The sequence below is a fragment of the Xenopus tropicalis genome, chromosome 2 (genome assembly GCF_000004195.4).
Source record: "Xenopus tropicalis strain Nigerian chromosome 2, UCB_Xtro_10.0, whole genome shotgun sequence".
Classification (NCBI taxonomy): domain Eukaryota; kingdom Metazoa; phylum Chordata; class Amphibia; order Anura; family Pipidae; genus Xenopus; species Xenopus tropicalis.
This window is the reverse complement of record NC_030678.2, coordinates 47,728,974-47,750,686: the sequence shown is the minus strand read 5'-3', so window position 1 is coordinate 47,750,686 and position 21,713 is coordinate 47,728,974. Positions and strand designations below refer to the sequence as shown.

General features: G+C 37.8%; 1 protein-coding gene across 2 annotated transcripts in view; it reads left to right on the top strand.

The window, feature by feature from the left end:
- mettl16 (methyltransferase like 16) overlaps positions 1 to 21,236 on the top strand; it is a 39,032-nt gene extending 17,796 nt beyond the window's left edge. The window contains exons 5-10 of one of the 2 annotated variants that reach the window (XM_031895721.1): positions 3,816 to 3,931; positions 4,663 to 4,805; positions 10,043 to 10,112; positions 10,264 to 10,353; positions 18,477 to 18,644; positions 20,069 to 21,236. In XM_031895721.1, coding sequence (XP_031751581.1) covers positions 3,816 to 3,931; positions 4,663 to 4,805; positions 10,043 to 10,112; positions 10,264 to 10,353; positions 18,477 to 18,644; positions 20,069 to 20,662 — 1,181 coding nt within the window. In that variant the 3' untranslated portion in view covers positions 20,663 to 21,236. The remainder of the gene's footprint in view (positions 1 to 3,815; positions 3,932 to 4,662; positions 4,806 to 10,042; positions 10,113 to 10,263; positions 10,354 to 18,476; positions 18,645 to 20,068) is intronic. The other variant, NM_001130217.1, reaches the window with a different exon arrangement.
- Positions 21,237 to 21,713: the final 477 nt, after the last annotated feature.

Genomic DNA, 21,713 nt, shown 5'->3' with positions numbered 1-21,713 from the left:
TTTCTTTCTTGTGTATGTCCTTCTCTTGTCACCCTTCCCCCTGCAGAGAAAGTATGCTGTAATTACTGCACAACAATGTATGCCCTACATTAACATATTCAAATATTTATCACTGCACAATAAATAAATCATTAGCTAACCTCAAATGTTCTATATGTTTCTTATTTTTTGGCTTGTAATCCTCAGGCTGAGACCAATAGATCAGGAGTAATATAGAGAGGGCTGTCCATAACAGTACTATAATATATACTTAAAATACTACACTGTTGCTTGAGATGACATATATAACATCTAATTGTCATCTAATAAGTTGCAATTTCCCTGTGAAGGTACTACAATAATTTTTTTTAAAATCAGAATTTAATTTATTTCACACAATCTTTATTTTGTGCCACATTAGGTAAATATAAACATATTTTCCTTCAAGTAATTAGCCTTTACAATTTCATAGCTAAACTGGCCCTAGATGTCCCCATACAGCAGTGTGATAAATGTAAAATATTGGCAATAGTATAATTGAATCTGCTTGCTGCTGCAGGTCATAAAGACACTCTTGGAATTATTTATCAATTTTCAAGTTTGTGAATTTTAGTTTGTTTTTCTAAATCAAATAAACTCATATTGAATGCATAAAAAAACTTGAATATCTCGAATTTTTTGAAAAATTTGAGTTTGAGAATATGGCTTGACTTTACCAATGACAACGCCCTTGACTTCTATAGAAACTCGCAAGCTTTAAGATGGCAAATATTTAAAATTCCAGTTTTCGGGTTTTTCACATAATAAATACCAGAAAATCGAGTTTTCTAACCATAACTCGAATTCAAGTTTTTTAAGTGCAAGAAAACTCAAATCCAGAATAAAAAATCAAACGTGACTCATTGATAAATCACCCTGTTACCTTTGTTTATCTAGATATTAAGCAGGACTATGATGGTTTTTAAGCTACAATTCCTTACACAATATCAAAGATTATAGTTACACAATGTTTTATTCTGATGACTTAATGCCTTGTACCTTCTTTATATAGGTAGCAGTTTTACATATATTCTAAAGCTGTGCTAATTCTATTTTATGCCACAAACAGCTGCATCATGATCCAAAGGATAATGGGTCTGCTTCTCTGGTTTAACTCAACCATATTTTCACCAAATGCTGCTTTTTTTTCTCCAAATAAACCTTTGGTGATTATGGCCAAAGAGTTTAATTTTTACTTCATCAATCCCACAGCACTTGTTAATATGCCTCTGGCTTGTGTAGATGCAGGCAACATTGCAATACCACTTCTTTGTCAGCCAAAGATTCCTGCAGATCCTTTGCAGTCATATACAGGTTTGGCTTTCTGGCATGCATATGAGCAGTTCTTTCTGAAAGTTGTTTTGGACAATAGAAATTGTAAGCTGGATGCATTTTGCAGTTGTTTTTATAGTTTCCCCTGGTTTGTAGGCATAGGCTTAATTTCAGACCCTCACTCAGTTACTTAGATAAGTCCATGGTTGCTGAGTGACAGCTGTTGCAAGTGACAACTCCTAATGGTTTTTAAGGCCTAATGAAATAATTAGGGTCAGGGAATTTTGCAAAAACAGCGTTTATCACTGGACAAATGGACAAACTTTTGCACATCATAATTATAATTTTCTTTGTTCTTGTGTTTTAAAGTTCAATAAAATGTAATGGTGCATTAATGTGCAAATATTTTATGTTTTACACACTGACTTCTATATGTAATTTGGAAAGGAATGTCTAGACTTTTGTGTTCAGTTGTATACTCTTGGCATTGGCATGTCTGGATGTTGGAGTACTAAACTCTAGGTATTCTCTACAAGGGATATAAATGGCCAGTCAAAAAGGGCCAAGGTTAACAGAATACAGTACCAATGGGTACATCAAACAATAAAAAGAAAATATTAAAAAGGCAATATACATACAGACCATACAGGTATTCCAGCTTACTCATTTCATATCCTCAGTTAATATTCACAGTCTCTGTTACTTATTCACTAAGTAATGGAGGGTATGAAATGCATAAGGCGGAATAACAGGGGTCTGTATGTATATTTTCTTTTTAATATGTAGTTTTGAATAAAATGTATATTTTTATGGAAGGATTTGAAATACAGGATACGCCTTTCTCTTTTTAATGTTGGAGGAGACTTTGCTAGGCAGTCAGCTAAATGAGGATCTAGATAGTATCTGATTTTTCAGCCTGCAGGTCATTTGGTCTGGTAACCTAATATGGTCTCTGTATGGTTGCTTTTATGGATATAATTACAGAAATTGGATCTCTGGTTCCCATGAGAAGTTACCTTTCTCCACTGTTAGATGCCCCTGGCCAGCACCTGGCTGTGAAAGGCATGAGCGCATGATAAGACTATGCAATTCAACTCTAGTGTTTATAAATAAGTTAGTATCACTTTACCATTGAGCATATTCTGGTTCTATCTCCTGGCTGAGTTAGGGAATGTGTAATTATTTTTGTAAATGTGCTTCCTAAAGGGCTGTATCTTTCAGGATTTACATAGAAATACGCAGTAAAGACCACAAAAAGGGAGATACGCAAGAAAGACAAAGGTGCTTTACATACTAGGTTACAATAGTGGTTATATTTGTCACACTCCATTTGTGTGAAATTTACAGAAAAACAGGGCATGTCCTTAACAGGTCAGCCGGGGGGAATACTGTACCTTGGATTGCATGTCAAAACACAAAGCAGAATTTTACACCTCTTGCTTCATTTTACCTATTATAAGAAACTTTGTGATACTGGAAATGTGTGATAAAATCATATTTAAAATTTTTTAACTTTGATTTGCTTTACTTCCTTTTAAGACTTAAAGGTGGGCTTTGCTATTTGTATTTATCAAGCTTCTTGATTTAGGTACAGTATCATGTAGTTGGTAAATATGACATTTGTTTTGGTAGCACTTTGACTATGCCCTGATGCTGAAGCTCTAGAACTCTATTCTGATTTTTTCAGCATATCTTGGAATATATAAGGTGTAGGCAAATGAGCCACTACAGGCTTTCTTTAATTTTCAAGGCTGCCTGATATCTGGTCGAAAATCAGGCAGGACATCAGGAGGGCACCATTCACAGGCTCATGAGCAACTGATGGGCTGGAGAGCCAAGTCGGTGGCTTTTATCAGCTCATATATGGCCACCTTAAAGTGGTTGCTCACCTTTAAATTAACTTTTGGTATGATGTAGATAGTAATATTCTGATACTATTTGCAATGGGACTTTTTATTCAGCAGCTCTCCAGTTTAAAGGTTTAGCAGCTATCTGGTTAAGTAATAATAAAGTAAGAGTAAAAGTAACAACAGAACTGTAGCCTCCAAGAGCAATCGCTTTCTATTTGTCTGCCGGGTAAGTGATCCCCAGTTGAAAGCTGGAAAAGGCAGAATAAGAAGGCAAATAAATCAAGAACTAGAAAAAAAAAACATTAAGGCCAAATGAAAAGTTGCTAAAATAGACCATTCTATAACATAGTAAAAGTTAACTTAAAGGGTAAGCACTCCAAGTTAAATAAAAGAAAAGTGCTTCTGAATAATGTGCCACAATGTACACTGTTATTTAAAACATGCATAGAACGGTTTCACAAAATCAGTTTGTAAAGACAGACTGCATTTAAAGCTGCAGTGTCATGGGAGCTCGCAAATGTAAAAACTGTGAAGCATTATCACTATACTGTATTAAAGGTTTTAATCAAATAATGAATAAATACATCTGAAATACAGATATTCCCCTAATGTGCCGTGAGTGTCACATTCCTGTACATTAGCACATCCATTACCATTTCATTTCTTTTTTTGCAGTGGTTAAGGTGCCCCAGAAAACTTTGTTGATGGATGCACTGAAAGAAGAATCTGAAATCATTTATGATTTTTGCATGTGCAACCCTCCATTTTTTGCGAACCAGTTGGAAGCCCAGGTGCAGTATTATTGGTGTGCAAAACTATGTATACAGGTTGTTTGGATTGCTTACAGGTTGGTGGGTTAATGCCTCTCCAGTGGTTTGTTGTTATTGTATTTTGCATAATATGAGATGTACAGAATCTGAGAAAGGACCCTAATTGCTCTGAAGGCACAGGTGCAGTGTGAAAATGTTCAGATCTTTCTAAACACTATGGTTTCTAACACAAGCAAACTTTTATCCCCTATTAAAAACTAATAATTTGCTTCAATAAAGGCAATATAAACCCTGTTGTTAAGTCCCTTCGCCAAATGTATTTATTTATATGGGTATGGGACCTGTTATCCAGAATGGATCTATCCAGGGATCTTTCCATAATTTGGGCCACCGTACTTTTAAGAAGTAATCATTTAAAATATGAAACTGAATAGGATTGTTTTGCTTCAATAAGGATTAATTATATCTTAGTTGGATCCAAGTACTGGGTACTGTTTTATTGTTACAGAGAAAAAGGAAATAATTTTTAAATTTTTAATTATTTGCTTAATGGAAGAGATGGTCATTCTGTAAATTCAGAGCTTCTTGGATAACAGGTTTCCGCATAACAGATCCCATACTTGTATAAAATGTTACATAAACCATTGTTAGATTTTAACAGAACAGTTCTATCCTCTGATCCTTTGAGGCTGAGATTATAAAGATAACTGTAGTACTTTTTGTATTTCATGAATTGATTTGTTTCCTCCTAGGGAGTTAACTCTCGCAACCCTCACCGGCCTCCCCCGAGCTCGGTCAACACTGGAGGCATTACAGAGATTATGGCTGAGGGGGGAGAGTTGGAGTTTGTCAAGCGGATCATCCATGATAGCCTTAAACTTAAGAAAAGATTGAGGTGAGTCTTTCAATCAACCACAGTTTTGAATATGTTTGGTCAGGGGCCATACCCAAAGCTATTCATTTGTGAGCAATAAGAGGCAGGCTTGGTAGACTAAGATCAGTCTTGTGATCATGGCTGTGTTTCTTTGTGGGTTAGTATTGTCCTACATTCAGACAGTTCCGAGTAATGCTGGTTTATGCGTGCAGAGATGTTTTAGAAGCAAGGAAACATTTGTCTTCAGCCTAAGTCTTTAATAAACAACACCCTTTCCGGTCTACAGGCTTAATGTTCCTCATGGGCCTATACCTTCAGCAGTGCCCATCCAGCAAGCAAACTACCCTTTGCTTAATTGTACCTTGATGCTTTTTTGGTTCTGCTAATTTCTTTCACTTTGTAGGGAAATGGATAAATATATTCCTACCATATTGTCAGTTTCCTGGTCATATACTGACTTGAAGTTAGTCTTGATAACTTTATTCAGGTGGCAGTTTATTAAAATGGCTATTATACTAGGAGAGTGGAAGAACCGAAGGCATCTTGATTTCTACCAGTTTGATTAATTTGTCCATTTGTTATAGCCATGTGATAAAATTCATAGCCTTTAGATGGTAATACATGGGCAGATTCAAGGTGTCCTTTTGGCCCCTGCAGACCGTGTTGGACTGGCCCACCAGGATACCAGGAATACTCCTGCCATGGTCATTTCTATTTGAGTACAAAGAAAATAAATAGAAGGAACAATAAATAATATGTATGTGAAAGTGATTAAGAGAATAATTAATGCGAGTGAAGAGAGAAGGAAAAATTGTTTGGAGACTGGGCCCACAGTCTAAGGTTTTCCCTGGCACCCCAGTCTGACACTGTCTGCAGATCAAATCTTATCTTGTCTGGCAGCTTATTTGGCCATGTATGGGCCCTCCCCGACTTCCTCCCTGACAGATAACTGGCCAAAAATCATGGTTATAGAACAATGAGAATAGCCTGATATGGCCCTGCAGGTAGGTGGCCATGTGGGGCGAGGTTGCCATACGATCATATCTTCAGGTGTATTGCAGTGATTAATGATATTTTGGTTCAACTGCTTTAAACAGTCAAGCTGTGTTTGTAGGGTGTTACAGTTCATCTGCAGTTTTTTTTTTTTTTAAGACCCTGAAAAAGTGCAAGCATTCAGCAATAAAATAAAATGATTTGTAAAATAGAATGATAACTAGTCTGCCCCTCGGAATATCTACTTCTAAAAAAAACATATTGTATTCAATATGTAACCATTCCCCTGATATAAAAATAGCTATAGCAGTAATCATTGGCAAAACCAGCTAAAAAGATTGATTCAACTGTGTACTCTTATGAGATATATTTCCTCAAGTAATAAAGGAAATGGAAAGGTGATAAGTTCCATGCATTGTGCTGATATCAGCAGAACCCTCATCTTGTGAACTTTGCTTGGGATTGTATTTTTGAACTTCCCGCTTGTGTAAAATAGTAGCACATCCTTCTCAGTTATCTTGATGCTCTATAAATAAATGTCTTCTGCTGTATTAAATAGGGTTTTTAGTTTCCAGACAAAAGGCAAAATAGGTTTGTTGTGCTGCTGGTTTAGGAAACCACTTGACCCGTCACTAGTTAAATGGGTAGTATACCTTTAAATTAACTGTAATGTAGACCAGGGGCCCCCAACCTTTTTCACCCATGAGCCACATTCAAATGTAAAAAGAGTTGGGGAGCAACACGAGTATGAAAATGTACCCAGGGGTACCAAATAAGGGCTGTGATTGGCTATTTGGTAGCCAATGTATATGGCCTGGCAACCTACAGAAGGCTCTGTTTGGCATTATATTTGGTTTTCATGCAACCAAGTCAATAAATCTAAAATAAGCACCTGCTTTGAGGCCACTGGGAGCAACATCAGCTCCTGAGCCACTGGTTGGGGATCACTGATGTAGACAATGTATTCTGAAACACCTTGGCCCTGCTGTCTGCAGCTGTGCTAACCTAGGTTTAATTTCAGCCTACATAATATCTAAGTTTATATGTTCTCTAATGCTTGTGTGGGTTTTCTCCTCCGCCCTAAAAGCATACAGGTAGGTTAATCTGTTAAAATTGACGTGTGTATGTATGTATGTATGTATGTATGTATGTATGTATGTGATAGGGACATTAGCTTGTATGTTCTGCGGTGTCAAGGGCTGATGTGAATAATGTAGAATCTCTTTATAGCACTGCAGAATATGTCGGCACTGTAGAAACATAATTTGCAATTGGTTTTTATTTTTTGTGTTTTTGGTCAGAAGCTGTCGGCTTTGAAATTTCAGCAGTTATGTGGTTGCTAGGGTCAGTTTTATCCTGGCAACAAGGCAGTGGTTAGAATGAGTCTGGAAGATGATTAGGAGAGGGCTTGAATATAAAGTTAATATTAAACAAGTGACAATTACAGTAAAATTGTAAATGATATTCAATTATTATTTTTCATTGCCATGGCCACTACATTTTTCCACCTTTTAAATATAGGTTTCTATTGTTTTCAAGCTCTCGCCACAACTGTGGTTCTGAGAGCTGCAGAAAAAAGTTCTGTCAGTCTAATATCATGACAGTATTTGGCCTTCACAAAGAAAGAGACCCATTGACAAGTGATGACACATTACCACTGGGGTAATGTTATCCAATACTGTAAATTATATAATTTTTCACTATATTAAAGTACATTGTACTTCACGCCAACTAAGATATAATTAATCCTTATTGGGTTTATTAAGTTTTCAAACTATTATATGGTAAAAATCCCTAAGTCCCGAGCATTCTGCATAACAGGTACCATGCCTTTATTTCCTAATCTATATTCAGTGATAGTCATCAACTACCATTTAAAACATAAAATGAGAAGGGTGCCTTTGTCCTGACACAGCCTTTCCCTGACAGTGAGTGCTGCACATTCAGATGTTTAGTTAACAGTTAGCAGATGGGGTGCCTGGCTTTCATCCTGAGCATGCCTGCACCAAGGGATAAACCCTCCATGGCTTTCTGTCTTTTTGGGGAAGAGCGTAGTAAACACTAACAGGTGCAAGAACATGGAGCTGTCAAAAGCTTGATCAAGGGAAACTGACACAACTAAGCACGTTCCTTGAGGGGTTGAGGGGATCTGCTTTTGAAGGCTAATTATTTCAGACTGCTTAGCTGTGATACAGTACAGGTGGCCTTTTTACTCTTCCTGCACTTCACTGAGACCTCACCATGAATGAGGAAAAAACCAATTGGCTTATTGACAATGCAACACCCTAGGTCTCATATGCAGAATCCACACTGCTTTGGGTACTTCATAAAAACGTTTGTTTTTTATTTGCTATATTTTGCACCAATATCTGTACTAGAACAATTCAATATAGAACTACTACGACATAAAATTTTAGCACTGTTTCCTATGTGGTAGACAGATCAAAAATAATTATAAATATACACAGTGACATCTGATAATAGAGGCAGGATGAAGGAGGTCTCTGACCTGTAAAGCTTACAATTTAAGTACAGGTATGGGATCCCTTATCTGAAAGAATCAATTAAGTGTAAATGTCCAAACCAATCCCTGCCGAAGTTATAGGATTCCCCAAAGTGATCCTCCAATAATAAAACCAAATAAAAAAACTTTAGCACTGAAGGCTATGGTAGAAACAACAAAAAGAACATTCTATATAGTATAGTATTTCTGAATAATAGAATTACAGTTCTGTGTGCCAGTGTCTTGTTTTTTACTTTTTAATTAACCAGTGCTTAGTGCACCCACATAAAGAAAAGATTTAAAAAAATAAAAAACAAAACTCGTAATGACTAAAATTAACCAACAGGACCACAATTATACATGTTGACCTTATTTAATTATATGGCGAAAAGATAGAAAGAAAAATAAAATGCTCTGTTTACACTGTAACTCCCACACTCTGTTATAGTGCTAAGGTGTGACTGGGTACATACAGACCCTCTCTAGGGTATATGCTTATCACAAGCAATTCATAGATCAATCATTAGATTAACTCCATACAAGGATTCCTCAAATACACTAGTAGAGTGCAATTTTTTCAAATTTTTCACAGAAAGCAGGAAAAGTGCAGCATCATGTTAAAACCTTACTTTAATGTAGTATAAAACCAAATATAGTACTGATGGTGTTTAAAAATAATAAAATCCCTATGAGTCTTGGAAACCAGTGTGATGGCAGAAGTGGCCAGCATTCATATTCCCCCCACGTGTCCTCAAACTTGGCTTGTTCAGGAAGTACGTCACACCGAACGCGGTTTCTCCTTCTTGGCTTCCTCAGAGGCCATAAAGCTCGGAATTATGGGAAGCCAACTCCCATAAACTTTTTTTTTATCTTTGTAATAATAAATCAGTTCCTTGTACTTGGTAGTGACTAAGCTGTATGAATCAGTATTGGTAGCAGAACAATCCTATTGGGTTTATTTAATGTTTTTAATTTCAAATTGCCAAAATATCCCTTATGCGGGAAAACCCCAGGTCCCAAGCATTCTGTATAAGTGATCCCATACATGTACAATACGTATCATGTACAAGGAACAGTAACATCAAACAATGAAAGTGTAAAAATAAGTGTTTTTATTAAAATATAATGTACTGTTGCCCTGCACTGGTAAAATATTTGTTTGCTTCAGAAACACTACTATAGTATATATAATATACATACATTCAGCCTGGAAAAAAGGAGAAAAGGCACGTTGCATAGCAGAATACAATGGCAATCTACACAGCTACCTGTGCCTTTTCTCCTTCAGAAACCTTAACCAGGAAAATAGTACATATATTTTAATTACTTTACTACACTTTCATTGTTTAAAGTATCTGTTCCTTTAATTTGGAAGGGCAGGTGAAAAAGGAGCCATCTTTTAAATTCTAGAAAAGCCTTGTTAAGGCAAGTAGACTATGGTGTATGTAAAGGACTTTGGTTAGTCTGTCAGTATCTGCTATCAGAGCAATCATAATAGCAGGTATTAGCAGCTTTTGGCTGTCCAGATGGCGTAAGATCACTACTATTAGCATCTGCCTGATTGCTTAGCAGAAAAAATTTTGCGCTGTAAGTATGTGAATATATGTCGCCCGGATGTTACCTATGCTTGTCGTACAGTCTTTTGTTTTTCCTTTATTCTTGTTTGCGCATCCATTTATGTTACCAGTTTTGAAATTACAAGATCCTTGCATTTGCCTGAATTACAATTCACTCATATTCCTTGTTGATCCTTTTATTCTAGATGGTACAGTTGCATGCTGGGGAAGAAGTGCAGTTTGGCTCCCTTGAAGGAGGAATTGCGAAAACAAGGGGTATGTTTTGTATGCACAAATGTGAAATGTGTTGTTGTCATTCTGAACTACCTAATTTTGGTTACAAAAGGCACGTTTTTGGGGAGGATTGGGATTAAAAAATAACATGTAATACATGGTAAATACATGCTATTTATGTTTGTCACTCCAGGTTCCAAGAGTTGCACACACAGAGTTTTACCAGGGACGCACAATGCGTTGGGCTTTGGCCTGGAGTTTCTATGAAGAGGTTATCATTCCTGTAAGTATAATAAAGTTATAATACAGCAGGACTACAGCTAAGGCCAGGGTGGTATCAAGGTTCCCCTCACAGATGCTTGGTTTGTTGCTTTGCACTCAGATTTGAGATAAGCACCAACACCAAATTATTATATCTGTATATTTATAGTATCGCCAGCAAAAATAGAAACAGTATTTTCTATGCCCACCTCCAGGTCATTAATAAACAAGTTAAAAAGCAAAGGACCAAGGACTGACCCCTGCGGTACTTCACTAACCACACTGGTCCAATTAGAAAATGTTTCATTTACCACCACTCTTTGTAATCTATCCTTCAGCCAGTTCTCTATCCAATTACAAATATTATGTTCTAAACCAATATTCTCAATTTTATCATTAACCTTCTGTGCTGTACTGTTTGAAATGCTTTAGCAAAGTAGATGACACTCCAGTGTTGAAGTACCTGCTCATCTCCTTGTAAAAGGCAATTCAAGTAGTCTGGCAAGATCTGTTACACATAAAACCATGCTGGCACATTCTGTTATTTTAGCACCCAAACCGAAACATCCTCCACTGACTGGCATGTGAATATCCTGCAAGCGTTTGTGTTAGAGTTTGTCTCTTGTCTGGTACCAGTCTACCCAGTTTGCTCCTTTCTCCCTCTCCCCCCCTCCCTTCAGAATTTGCTCTCCCTTCCAACTCTGTAATCTGAGCTACCAGCAGCTAGAGCTGCAGCACAGAAGCTACTGAGTCCAAGCTAAAATTGCAGTTGCTATCAAACAGAGGAAGCTTCTAGGGCTGTTTACTCAGGTATCGTAAAGCATTCTGCAGAATAAATATAGCGTTTTAGGTGCCACTAATGTGGCTAATCTGTTGGCAGTAAAATGCCAAAATGCCTTGCCTTTTCCTTTAATATGTTATGAAATGTCCTATTCCTAACAACTTTGCAATTGATTTTTTATTTTTAATAGTTTTTTATTTATTTGATTTACCCTTTTTTTATAATTCCAGCTGCCCAATGGGCGTATTGGACCGAGGTAGCCAAAAACTATTGCTCTGTGAGCTTGCAATTTTATTTCTGTTGTCCCTTAACTTTCTATTTAGGCCCCTTCTATTCATATTCTAGTCACTCATTCATACCACCGCCTACTTGCTAGAGTAAACAAGGCCCCCGGCAACTAGATAGTAAAATTCTAAACTGGAGAGCTGCTAAACAAAAAGCTAAAAAATTGAAAAACCACAAATAATAAGAACTTGAGACCAGTTGCAAATTGTCTCAGAATATCATTGTCTACATTAGGGATTCAGTTTAGGGTTTGGCCTTCAACAGGTTTCAGATTTGGATGAATAAACACTGAAATTTAAAGTATCCATTTCAGAAAAGTTATATTTTTGGGGTGCTGATAATAAATTGCTTATCGCTAATTAAACAGATGAGTTTATTGTAAATGAATTCTTTTCTGTATTTACTGAAAGGCAGCAAAAATAAATAAATAATTTGGTTCAAATAATCTTTTGAAATGATAGGTGTGAGTTGTATAATGTGAGGCCATTGTGCATAACAGAATTTAGACAATAGTCCCTGCTATATATGTTTTGTATAGAAATACTGAGGCCAGGAGTAAATCCAGTTTGTTTGATTTTCTCATTTTCACCCTTATGTCCATGCAAATTAGCATCCCAGTTCATTAAACACATGTCAATTTGCATACATAATTCATTTATGTGTTATTTCTCACCCACGGAATTAGACATCAGGCAGCAGTCACAATATAAAATAGCGCATCCATCAAGATCATGTTTGGAGGAGAAAGGCATGCCTCATGCATGCTGGCCCCTCTCAGCATCCAAGATGCACACTAGATAGAAAGATGTTCTTGATCAGTCATTTATGTACTAAAGATTTTTATATCCATGCCTGTCTGTCCATCTATTCAGAGAGAAAGTAGGGAGAATGGAGAAACTGGGCATTGAAGTGTATCTTGCATATGCATTTTAGTATGGATTAGGATGGCACTGTTGTGGGTGCAATGTGATGGAACAGTTAAGGTTTATGGAATGGAAGTATGGAATGTATGCAGTTTGGAAGGGGGCAGATTGGCCCAGTAGGCCAGTTTGTTAGATTCAAACAACATTGATATTTATCACTCCCTGCAAGGGCTGTTCTGTTCAGAAGTCTCCTTGTGTGCCAACCTGCTATAAACCTTCTGGGCTGCGCGTTTAACAGCACAATCTTCTGTCTGTCTGCACAGTTGGAGCTGATTCAGGACCTGCATTCAGCTGCACATGCTCCTCCAAGATACATGTTGGCGCTCTAACAGAAAAGGATTAGAAGACAGGGGAAGATGTCCCTTTGAACTCCCCTGTGCAACTCGGCTAATTTATGGCAGGTCAGGACACAGGGAGACTTCTGAAAAGAATAGGCGCTGGGGGAAGGGTGCTTGGAGGGGGCTAGGGTTTAATTCTACCTTAAATATCTACTACTACAGTGAATCAGACACCAAATTGACATCAAACGTGTTAATTATATGTGTTTTTTTTTATCATAAAGATTTTTTTAATTCCTTGAAGAGGATTTAAACCCCCAAAAGTAAGCGGGGGTGACACTTAGAGAGGTCCTTTGATCACTTTTGCAAGTTACATTCATTTACTGGATTTAATGGTTTCTGAGGTATTAGTAGCTCTATACCGTTTTAGACTAATAATAGCAGGCTTTCAGATCAACCAATCTGTTTGAAGGTCAGAGTGTCAGCAACCCCACTTTTTTTTTTTGCTTTTCTTGTATTCAGTTAACCCTGTGGCTCAACTGGCCAAAAGTCTGATTTAAAAAGGCAGTCTATTGCAGAAATCACTTATGATATATAATATAAAATATATATGAATTGCAAAATTGCTGAGAGAAGCACCCATAGTAAGTTTGCATCACTTATTGCAACTTATTGGGTTAAGATGCCCTTTAATTAGAAAACTATGGATCACTATGGTTAAATAATAATAATTACCTTGCAGATCCGTTAACTTTACATGCATTCAAAATAATATTTTATGAACCATTCTTATGCAGTCGGATTCAGTAGTTAAATGATAAATTAATTTGGATTTATTAGAATCTATCCATGCACAATGATTTTTGATTAATTAGACCTATAATCTTATGAGTTTATAGATAGTTTTGCTTTATCAATGTTAGTCTATGGGGTAAGCCATTTGCTGCATAGATTCTGTGTTTGTGCAGGAAGTTTCAGTGCTTTAGTAAATGAGCTACAGTTGCATTACCCACTTTTCTGCTTGTCTATTAGCTGAGGTACCCAGTATTACCCAGGAAAGCTGATTTTATATATTTAATTGTATATATTATACATTATACATTTTTTCTTCATAAAAGCATTGTAGACTATTTCTCCAATTACATTGAATGCTCCAAAATCATTGGTCAAGTAGGCAGGCCTGTACCCAGCATTTCCTGGGGAACCAATCAGATTTGCAGGCAAATGGGCCACGACCACCAAGCTCTAGATCCAAGTTATGTCCTTAGCCAGACTAGCTAGCCTTGAGAGTGGCACAATCTCATTGGTCATAGGGGCAGAGCCATGATTTTGTGAAGGTTGAAAATCAACACCTTTCAAAAACCCTTGTTGCATTTGGCTGTACCATATAAAATACTAAAATCTGACTTGTTCAGAAAGATTGGCGACCTAGCTGGGGAGCGAAATGAACTTGCAGGCCATGGCATGCTTAACTTTGTTTTGGGTTCTCCTCTACTTTTTCCTGATAGTACAGATACATTGCATTTATGATATTATTATGATTATTATTTCCGTATTAGAATGTTTCCTTGTAGTTGCTGTATGTCAGTCCTTAGCAGCCAAACCAAATGACAGAAGTGTAGACAAGCTAATACCTTAAGTACCGGAGATGTGTGTGTAGCTGATGAGGGTTAGAGTTCCAAAGATGTACCCCGTGGGGAACAAGCTCCAATGATAAATATCTTTTGTGTGTCGCCTTTGTGACAGACTAGCCTGCTATTGCCCATTTGTCTGAGGGATTAGATATGCACACTGATTTTTGTCCAGGCTTAACGAATTAAAAAGACATTAGCTGACAGCTTCTGTCAAGTTATCGGCATTTTCATCGCCTTGTGCTAAACAATAAGGAGTGAGATCTTGCCTTGAAATCTGTGGCAAGGGCTTGATATTTGTTTTGTATTATTTTAACCAACTGAACCTCTTTCCTCCCATGGTTTAGGCTGTCGAAACTGTTTTCTATCGATTTTCATTCCCCCTCCCTTTCCCAGAGGCTGGGGGCTAAATACAGAAGTCTCGCCTGGCAATTACAATGCCGAAGGCTAGAATTATATAGGTACGATTGTAAGCAGCCACTGAAAGGTCTTAAATGATGACTAACTGTGATATCAAGCCGAGCATGGCTGGGGAGAATTGATTCGCTTTTAAGCTTTTCACTATGTAAAGGGCCAGTGCCTTATTTTTTCCTTCACTGCCTATGTGTACCATTCAGAATGAATGAATGTGCTCTTATTATTACTTCTGGTTAAAAAATACAAATTGATATTTAAACACGGCAAAAAAAAAAAATGCAGTTAATATAAAATATTTTGGCCATGTTAAGCTTCTGCACAACTGCACACCTGTTATTAAGGTAGCCGATATCGACACAATGCTGCACGCCATGAGATTGACCCCTGCGGGTTTCAGTAAAAGGAATAAGTTGTTAGTGGGGATTTTCAGAATCATTTATATGTTAAAATGGATCTTAAAAAGGTACAATTGCAGCCTAGCAGTTAATGCATTCCATTATCAGTATATCGGGCTGCAAGCGATAAAAAGAAAAGCTGTTGACTCACTGGGCTTAGTGGTGCAGTTCTTATTGCGTGAGACAGCCAACCATTTTGTATGTGTCCATTTGGCCGCCTTGGCTTATCGCTTGCCCTGTCCTGCCCAAGTCTGTCACAGTGGACACATGTCCGTAGCAGAAAAGTCACCAGTGTAGCCTGGGCCCAAACATGGACTGATATTATACGTGTCTTCTGGTTGAGACTTGTGCATAGCCAGCAGTAGTGCGTGTCTTGTGTTATTCCCTGCAGATTGCAGTACTTACTTCTATAGTTAATAATCTTAGTATTCATTTTCCTTTAAAACTGCTACAGATGTAATGTTTTCTCTCAGGTTTGGAGGGAATTTTTTCTTCTGTATGCAAACAAACACAGGCTAAACACTGCAAACACATATTTTCTTTGAGACAAGAGGAATGCACACTTGCAGTTTGGCTTCTCTAACCCCTGTGCACTCTCCTATTGTCATGAAGACGGTTTTGTATGCAGCTTGGTTGGGATCAGGTAAAGGTATTGAAATTCTCATGCTTTTTTTCTTGTTTAAGTAAAATAGCATAGAATAGTAAGATTATTTAAACTAAATATCTATTTTAAGCAGGGCTTGCTACCCAGTGAGGGGTACAAAGCAGTCAGTAGGGGCAGGGAGATATCTGAATATATTCTGGAATGCCTGCCTGAAGCCCATATATATTTGTATTTGCATACAACACACTGACACCAAGTGATGCTTGAACCCCCAAGTCTAAAAGTTACTATTCTTTATGTATGTATAACTTTATTTATAAAGTGCCAAAAGGGTACGCAGCGCTGTACAATCTTAATTATGATTAAGATATTTTAATATACTAAAACATACTGAAAGCAGTGGTACAGAGGTTATACATCATTTACACCAGTGTGCCTGTACCTGGGCCAACGCAATGGCCCCAGGTGCAGCCACATTTGTAAGATTTTTAGGGCACAGGGGTGAATTTTTGGCCTGCATTTGTCCTTGTGTGGCAGTGCCCTTATCCTTGTACAAGTCCACATCACATATTGATGTGATGTGATGAGGCAGCGTGTTTCGGGGTTCTTCTTTTTAAATTTTTAAACCATAATCTGCCTGTGTATGGGTTTCTTATCATTAGGCTGCTATACTGACCCTGGCTTTACATCTCTAGCTTGTACAGATCAGATTACTGGCCCACTCTATAGAATACACCATACCTCGCACATTTTGGTTTTTAATTCCTTAGGCAGCTAGACTTCGGAGTTAGGAATCTTTCATGTACCTTATGGCTCAGAATGCCACAGGGACAATACATTATAGGGTGGTTATTATTGATTTTTTATGTTAAGCCCCTTACAAATCAAAGACACCACCTCCTTTCTATCATGGTATATATATATATATATATATATATATATATATATATATATATATATATATATATATATATTGGTGATTTTGTGTGCTTCTTAGGTACAAAGGCTTTAGGGCATTTGAATGTTTAGCATTTGGTGAAACCAAGCTTCTAATGAGAATTTACATTCAGACAGGGGCACAGATAATAAATCCTACAGAATGTTCTACAGATGTTACACAGGCCAGTTGCATTTACCTTTTCTCCCCTGTTAGTCAAATGACTTTGATTGGCGGTAGAGTAGAAGTGAAGACTTTCAAGCAGGACACTGCAATAAACTGTGGCCACGATTAAAAATGGTAGGGATTATGAATGAGTCATATTTGAGAAAATGTCACTTTTCATCAAAGATTAACATACTGTCATTTCTTATTCATAAGTTATCCTTTAACTTCACAATTCCACTTTCCTGTCTCATCTGACTAATGAGCTTATCAGCATTCCTTATCTGTCCTGATCACATATTGAATGGCAAGAGCATAGTTTTGGGTCCACACGTGGCTCAGTTGGCCTCCGACAAATGTGGAAGTCATCAGCTATTATCTGCCAGTGTAAGGGCACCTTATGATTAGGTGCTATATTGACCTTAGCTTTTCATCTCTAGCATAGGCAGAATAAGCAGACATGTAGGAGAGGGTGGTACAGCTCAGTGAATGTTTCCTGCAGTTATAGGAACCCACCTAGTGGTTGATTAGTAGAACTGTACTTAAAATCAATACTAATGTAACATTTTTAGTATTGTGCATACATACATGTCTAGGCTGCACAACTGCAGGTTTGCAAGATCACTGTGGTCCTCCAAGACACTATTGACTTATATTTGTCATATAATTTAATGATCAAATCTGGTATAGAACATGTGTTTTTTCATACATAGACCCCAGCAAATTCAAGGTTTCTTTGTATGTCATTATCAGGTCCCCAGAATATATGACATAGCAGATAACCATCCCACAACATGGACATCCATGCACTAGTTTGACAACATCAATTGCAATTGTCTATGTGCAGTTCAGGTCACTAGAATTTTCAGTGTTTTGACTTTTCCGCAGCAATCTTTTGTTTTTGGGTCCTATTAAAAGACTTAGAGCCCCTTAGGCAAAATTTCAGCCTGGGTCCCTCTTCCTTACTGCAGAGCAACAGTGCTCTAATATTCTCTCTACTGAATCTTTACCTGAAAATTATTTACCATTTTGGACATCCGTATAGATATCTGTCTTACTAAAGCAGCTAACTGAGACTGAGCAACATGTTTGAGTGCCCAGCCTTTAAAGGCAAATGCTTAAACTTCTGTTGCTATATAAGTAAAAGATGTTGATACTTCGCCTACATGTAATGAACCTTTTAATGACCTCCCATTATAATAATGGTCAGTGCTCCAGTGAAAGGGGCAAAAACACATCTATTCTGCAAATCAGAGTGCCATCACCATCAGTAAGCTTTTGTCCTCTTCTCCCATAATCTCATGTTAGCACTTATGCACTTACACTATCAGTGGCTTGTACGTTAAGCTTGGAGCAGTTTAGGGATTAATAGTGCACTGGCTGGAAGTCTTCATTTGCAGTATGGCAGATGCTGGAAGTTGGATGGAATGGCAGTAGATATTTGAATGTATGTGGATAGCATCTAAAACAATGAACCATTTTAAAGTTATAACCAGCAGTATGTCATAGTCACTGTGAAAAATGTTTGGCTTCCTTATAATAATAATTAATAACATCTGCCCATATATTCAGCATGAAGAACACTGGAAATTATTTCTTTTTAAAGAATCAGAATTTAAAATGTTTACAATTTAACTTACATTTATAAAGACACAGGATTTAAGCTTACAACAACACAATTTTTTTCTTTTTTTAGCTGTTAACGTATTTATTACTTTTCTTCAATCAGAATCCTCCGAAAAAAAGAAAGCTGGAAAAACCCCGAAAACCAATGGTGTTCACAGTGCTGGAATCAGTTATTAAACTGTTAGTGGAAAAGTTGCCGAGTGGCTCTGAGGTCCCAGAAAGCATCACGGTGGTTACAGACTGCATAAAGAAAATACTTACAGATTTGAAGGTATGGGTGGAGCGCATCCCATGAACATTGCTTGATACTTTTCATAATTAGACCATAGGGAATGCTGGGCTTTTTATATAATAGCTACTATTAGCACATTAGGATTCTGCCCTATAAAAAAATATACAGGTATAGGATCTATTATCTGAACATGGGATTTTCCATAACTTAAGTCTGATATAATCATTTAAACATTAAATATCTCTGAAACATGGTGCAAATGTTAAAGATCTGAGCCAGTGTTAGGAGATAGAGGCAGGTAGGCACACCTCAACATTCTCACAGGATTTGCTCTCCTGTTAGCAGCTAAGTAGGCACCACATAGCGTATGAGCACAAGCAGTGGCTATTACACTGCAGGAGCATCTTTCTGAGGGCTCATCTGGTGTTTGTTTGCCAAATCCAGCTGACTTAAAGCAGTTACAAGCTGTTTTACTGATAGGCTCCATCACTGTTGGATAAAATCAAGAATGGCCGTTCAGATATTGGGAATAGAAGGTGGCCAGCATCTTCAGTGTTCATTGGAACTACAAGGAGCTCATTGGCCAAGCTATTATAAGCTATGGCTTATATCACTGTCTGGCCCAAAAAACATTTAAAAGTATATTAATTGTACCTATGTTCTGTGCCACACTGAGCCATTGCTTCAGCTGGGTGCAGGCTGAAATGTAAACACCGCCTAGGCGGTGCATTTATCTGCAGGCTGAGGATCAGCACTGTGTGGCATTAACCTAAGGGATATGCAGTCTCTATTGTTATGAGCTTTGAGTTTTTCCCTTATTTAGCTGTGTGCTTCTTATGATTATTAAGGACAATTACTATGTACAGTATATGTATATTGTGCCTTCTGAGCCACAAACTTCAGCCACCTCCAGATGGGTGCATACCACCTTTAAAAGAATCCAGACCTGTGTCCAGTCCTTATAATTTACTGATTTAAAAATCTTGCGCTGAAATTGTTGTTCTCTGTGCTAGTTTTTAGATCATAGCACTACTACACACATTAAAGCCATCATTTACAACAGTGATGTAACTAAGGGGGAATGAATCCTGCCGGGGAGGAGGAATGTCCTCAAAGGAACAGTGATTTAAACCCTTGCCCCCCATCTTGGGATCCCTATTCCTGACTACCTCCAATCTCCCCCAAAAACATGCACCTTTGTACTGTGTTCATAGCCACACGTTCACTCCACTGTAGTCTGGGAAATTTACTACGCTGTGGCCAATGGGACATGGACAGCAGCATTGTACAAAATGGCTATTACTGTGCACAGCACTTCTTATAGTCAATGAGTTAAAATCAGTAAAATCAGTGCTGTTTCTATTCACAGCATGTCTGTTAGTGGTACTGCTGTGCTGAATTACTGCTCTATGGCTTATATATTGTACAATGATATTACTGCTTTTTTTCTGTAATCTTACCAGGTTCAGCATAAAGATGTCCCATGTGGGAGGGGTGAAGAGAGTCTGTTCCTAACAGCAGTTGAAAACTCATGGATTCACATTCGTAGGAAGAGAAGGGACAGGACAAGGCAGCTAAGAGAGCTTCCCCGTGCCCCGGATGATTTCCTACAGTCAAACAAGCCAGAAAGTGCGCTGCATAAGGAGTCTCCAAAACAAGGGCTAAACTCTGGTGATCCAGCAGCCGCACAAGAGAGTGAGTCCATTACCCAGAGTGAGACTTGTGTGCCACATACATCATCCAGTCCTGCCAGTACCACTCTTTCTCACTCTGAACCTATGGAAGATGAAGGTGAATCTTCCAAACCAGATGAGGTCCATAATATTGATGAAGAGGAACAGGACTTGGCAGAAAACATGAACCAGTCTAGTGGAGAAGTGTCCTTGGCTCCTCAAGGAAGAGGATTGCCTTTCCTTTTTAAGTGCATATTGAATGTTAAGAAGGAGAATTCGGATGTGTTGGTTGAGATGCACTGTGTTGAGGGTCAGAACAGAGACTTAATGAACCAACTCTGCACATACCTTCGCAACCAGATCTGTAGACTTGCTACCAGCTAGCCTGCCCAAATCTGCTTTACGTTGCCTACAACTGAGATCTCTCTTTGTACTTTAAATTCCTGTCATTTTACATACTTTTTTCTTGCCTTTTAAAACCCTTCATTCCCTCCTCATATATCATTTGGGAATACACCTTTTTGTGAAATGGCGGTTCTTTATGGTGATGGCAGATTTCTAGCAGTTGTAGCCTTAATTTCAGCTAAAGTAGATAATCCCAGACTGCTAAATCTTTGTAGGGCCTCATCTGGATAATACGAGCTGATACTGATACCTTTAGCCATGCTCCTCAGAGTACCACTTCTGTGGATTTCTTTATTACTACAGCCAAAGAGTTTCACGTTATAGTGGCATTTGGGCTACAATCATTTTTGTCTGAAGCATCAAATAAGAGGCAGTGGTTAGGAAGAAAACAGAAGTGAGTGCTAAATCATTCAGTTCCAAAAAAAAAAAAATCTGTTGCAGAAACTGACACCCTATTGAGGTTTTTCTTTATCATTTGTTATTTTAAGCTGAACAGGTCATTTATCTTTTAACTCGCTTTTTAATTAAAACATTTAATTTTATTTACATTTGATCTTGTCCCATATGTGTTTTATTTCATGCCAACACAAGGGCCAAGTTACCCATGTTCGTGTTTATCAGGGACATCCACAAACATTTTTTGCTCCACTTTGGGTCTGAAAAGGTGACTTGCAATAGAAAAAGTCAGTGTTATATACAGTGAATGCTGAGCGCTGCATCCCTTTGCTTGCACATTGCACTCTGGTCTATGGAAAATCCCTCCTACTTTTGAAATACAAGAAATTTCCCTCTCCCTGCCAACTGGTTGGGTAAAGCAGTTATAGAGATGCACTTGCACTATAATTCCAGCCATTAATGGTCATCCGTTCCCTTTCAGATTACATTCATAATTCACATATGTTGCAGTCCAAGCTAGGGATGCACCGAATTTAGGATTCTGTTCGGTATTCGGCCTTTTTTTGGCCAATTCCATGGTCCTGGCTGAACCAAATCCGAATCCTAAAAATCACATGACTTTTTGTCATGTTAA